Raw genomic sequence first — 3681 nt, 5'->3', positions numbered from 1 at the left:
GGTAAAGAAAATTTTTGTTGTTATTAAGAGACACATTAATTCTTTAAAAAGATAATTTTATTTATTTTGGCTGTTCTGGGTCTTCATTGCTGTGTGGGCTTTTATCTCATTGCAGCAAGTGGGGGCTACTGTCTAGCTGTGGTGCATGGGCTTCTCAATGTGGGAGCTTCTCTTGTTTCAGAGCACAGGTTCTAGGGTGCGCAGGCTTCAGTAGTTGTGGCATGTGGACTCAGTAGATGTGGCTCCTGGGCTCTAGAGTTGTGGCACATGGGCTTAGTTGCTCCGAGGCACATGAGCCTTCCTGAATCAGGAATCAAACATGTGTCTCCTACATTGGCAGGCAGATTCTTCACCAATGAGCCACTTGGGAAGCCCCAAATTAATTATTTCTAGATAAGTCTTATGACTAGATAGTGCTTTGAACTGTAGAATTATTTTTAATTGTCTTAATTTTGAAAGATATTCATTTTTTCCCCCTTCAGTAGTGATTTTGTTTTCTTTGCATATACTCTTTTCTAATGCTTTTTAAAAAATCTGGCAGCCTACAGAGGCCTGTTCTTTTGCTGGGCAATGATTGGTTTCCCCATTTTCTGTTACAAAGAACCTTTCAAGTTCAACTAGTAATTATTACTTTTCCATATGTAACTCATGCCACACCCTGAATACTTTTAGCTCCTCTTTATATAAATTGAGAAGTTTTGTTAAGGATGAGTGAAGGTGAAAGTTGCTCAGTCGTGTCCGACTCTTTGTGACCCCATGGACTATATACAGTCCATGTAATTCTCCAAGCCAGAATACTGGAGTGGGTAGCCTTTCCCTTCTCCAGGAGATCTTCCCAACCCAGGGATCGAACCCAGGTCTCCCGCATTGCAGCCAGATTCTTTACCAGCTGACCCACAAGGGAAGCCCAAGAGTACTGGAGTGGATAGCCTATCCCTTCTCCATTGGATCTGCCCGACCCACGAATTGAACCGGGGTCTCCTGCATTGCAGGCAGATTCTTTACCAACTGAGCTATCAGGGAAGCCCAAGGATGAGTGGGTTATTGGTTATTTTGATATACAGAATACTTACTATGTCTTAAAGACTCTGAAATGCCATAAATTTTTTAATGTTAAAAGAATCACAAATCTGACATATCTTGTTTATTTGTTTTTTATATTGCAGGTTTGTTATCTTCATACTGTCTGTTACAACTTTGGACTACAAACCTACAGGGAGAATAAATATGAAGAAAGTTGTTTCTGGCTTAGGTAATATAAAAAAATAATGAATGTAAATTCAGGATTATTATCATAGAGTTCAGTTAATACTTAGCATGGGGTACTTTGGAAGTTTAAATATTTTCTGATTTCAAAAGCCAACATGCTAAATTTATTTACTCTTTTAACATGTATTGTTTATTCTTGTATGTTTCCAGTTGATAGAAAAGTATATTCTATTCTTAATACTAACATAAAGAGCATCTTCTGTGTCCATTCCTCCTTTGTATTTCCAACAAGAATATGGAAAACTTTATTTTTTGCTTTGGTGTATATATTGGTGTCTGCTACCCAAGAGTATAAGGGCAGGTGGGTAAATAGGAAGATCAGCTAAAATTATTATTCTTAAATGAATTTTGGTATTTTAACAATATTCAAGTAAATATATATTAAGCACTTATTATATGCTTATTACTATACTAAGATTTGTACTATTGTGTTGAATCTGGAAATATAAAAGGAATAGTGAAAAAATGTAGCACTCATATGCAAGAATCCTGTGTTTCACTTAATACCTATGCCCAGTACAGGTTCTGACACATGGTAGATACTCAGTAATTGCTGGTTAAATGAATTTTTGTGAAAAACATTTTTCTGTAGATGTTACATAAAGTGCTTTGAATATCAGGGGATTATGGGGTAAAATATATTAAATTAATTCACTAAATGTTTCCCTTCTCTGAGTATCGAGTTAATTATAGTTATTTGGAGATAGCCTCCTGTTAGTTTAACTAGTGAAAATTACATTTGCCATTAATGAAATAAATAGAAATATCATTAAGATTATAGTCCTCACAGGCATATATATTTCTAATAAAATATTTATTCAAATAGTTTGTATAAAAGACTTTTTTGGGCCCACAGATTGATTAAACTCTATAAAGAACTATGACAGAACAGGCTTATGCAGTTATAAGAGATATACTTGTCTCAATGTAGACTGCTTCACACAAGTGGGATATACCTGCAATTTTTATTATAAATCACACTTTATAAACTGAATTACTAAAAGTATACCAAAGGAACTAACTAGTTTAATGTAGGTTTACCACAGGTTTCCTTTATTTATTTACTTATTTGGTTAAATTAATTTATTTTAATTGGAGGCTAATTATTTTACAATATTATAGTGGTTTTTGCCATACATTCACATGAATCAGCCATGGGTGTACATGTGTCCCTTATCCTGAACCCCCCCTCCCACCTCCCTCCCCATCCCATCCCTCAGGGTTGTCCCAGTACACCAGCCCTGAGCACCCTGTCTCATGCATCGAACCTGGACTGGCGATCTATTTCACATATGGTAATATACATGTTTCAGTGCTATTCTCTCAAATCATCCCACCCTCACCTTTTCCCACAGAGTCCAAAAGTCTGTTCTTTACATCTGTGTCTCTTTTGCTGTCTCGTATATAGAGTCATTGTTACCATCTTTCTAAATTCTATATATGTGCATTAATATACTGTATTGGTGTTTTTCTTTCTGCCTTACTTCACTCTGTATAATAGGCCCCAGTTTCATCCACCTCATTAGAACCGATTTAAATGCATTCTTTTTAATGGCTGAGTAATACTCCATTGGGTATATGTACCACAGCTTTCTTATCCATTCGTCTGGCGATGGGCATCTAGGTTGCTTCCATGTCCTGGCTCTTGTAAACAGTGCTTGATGAACATTGGGATACACATGTGTCTTTCATTTCTGGTTTCCTCAGTGTGTATGCCCAGCTGGGTCGTATGGCAGTTCTATTTCCAGTTTTTTAAGGAATCTCCACACCGCAGGTTTCCTTTAAATGAGCAGTCTTTTTATAAAGTGGATAAAGAGTAAGTTCTACTCCAAGATTTGGCAATATTTTAAGGAGGAGCACTCAGAAAGATGGCATCAACCTATCAAAGATTAGTATGCCAAAGGGACAGAAATGGGAGGGACAAAATAAGAAAAAAGGATGTTATGGTGCCATGGATGGCTTCTGGAAGATTAACACTATGGAGGTGAGCCTGTAGTTTATGCCAGGAATAAATATGAACATGAATATTCTCTAGGAAGTGGTTTATAAGAGTAGACTTAGGCTGAAGTGGCATAACATGTAGGTTATTATCATATATGCCATGGATTGTTGACCTCTTACCTGTCATCATCTTTTTAAGAAAACCTTATAGAAGGAAACTATGATGGTGATAGAACATGACTGATATTTCTATCGTAAACTAACTGTATCAGATTTTTACTATATGTTTCAGTTCAGTTCAGTTCAGTTCAGTCTCTCAGTTGTGTCCGACTCTTTGTGACCCCATAGACTGCATCATGCCAGGCTTCCCTGTCCATCACGAACTCCTGGAGCTTACTCAAACTCATGTCCATCTAGTCGGTGATGCCATCCAACCATCTCATCCTCTGTCATCCCCTTCTCTTCCCACCT

At 37.0% G+C, this 3681-nt stretch overlaps 1 protein-coding gene across 1 annotated transcript in view; it reads left to right on the top strand.

Moving 5' to 3' along the window:
• TEX11 (testis expressed 11) overlaps positions 1 to 3681 on the top strand; it is a 191742-nt gene that overhangs the window by 71315 nt on the left and 116746 nt on the right. Inside the window, exon 8 of the mRNA XM_010832132.1 lies at positions 1167 to 1252. Within this exon, the coding sequence (XP_010830434.1) occupies positions 1167 to 1252 (86 nt within the window). The remainder of the gene's footprint in view (positions 1 to 1166; positions 1253 to 3681) is intronic.

Source organism: Bison bison, unplaced genomic scaffold (assembly GCF_000754665.1).
Source record: "Bison bison bison isolate TAMUID 2011002044 unplaced genomic scaffold, Bison_UMD1.0 scf7180017864537, whole genome shotgun sequence".
Taxonomy (NCBI): Eukaryota; Metazoa; Chordata; class Mammalia; order Artiodactyla; family Bovidae; genus Bison; species Bison bison.
This window is presented reverse-complemented; position numbering and strand designations above follow the sequence as displayed.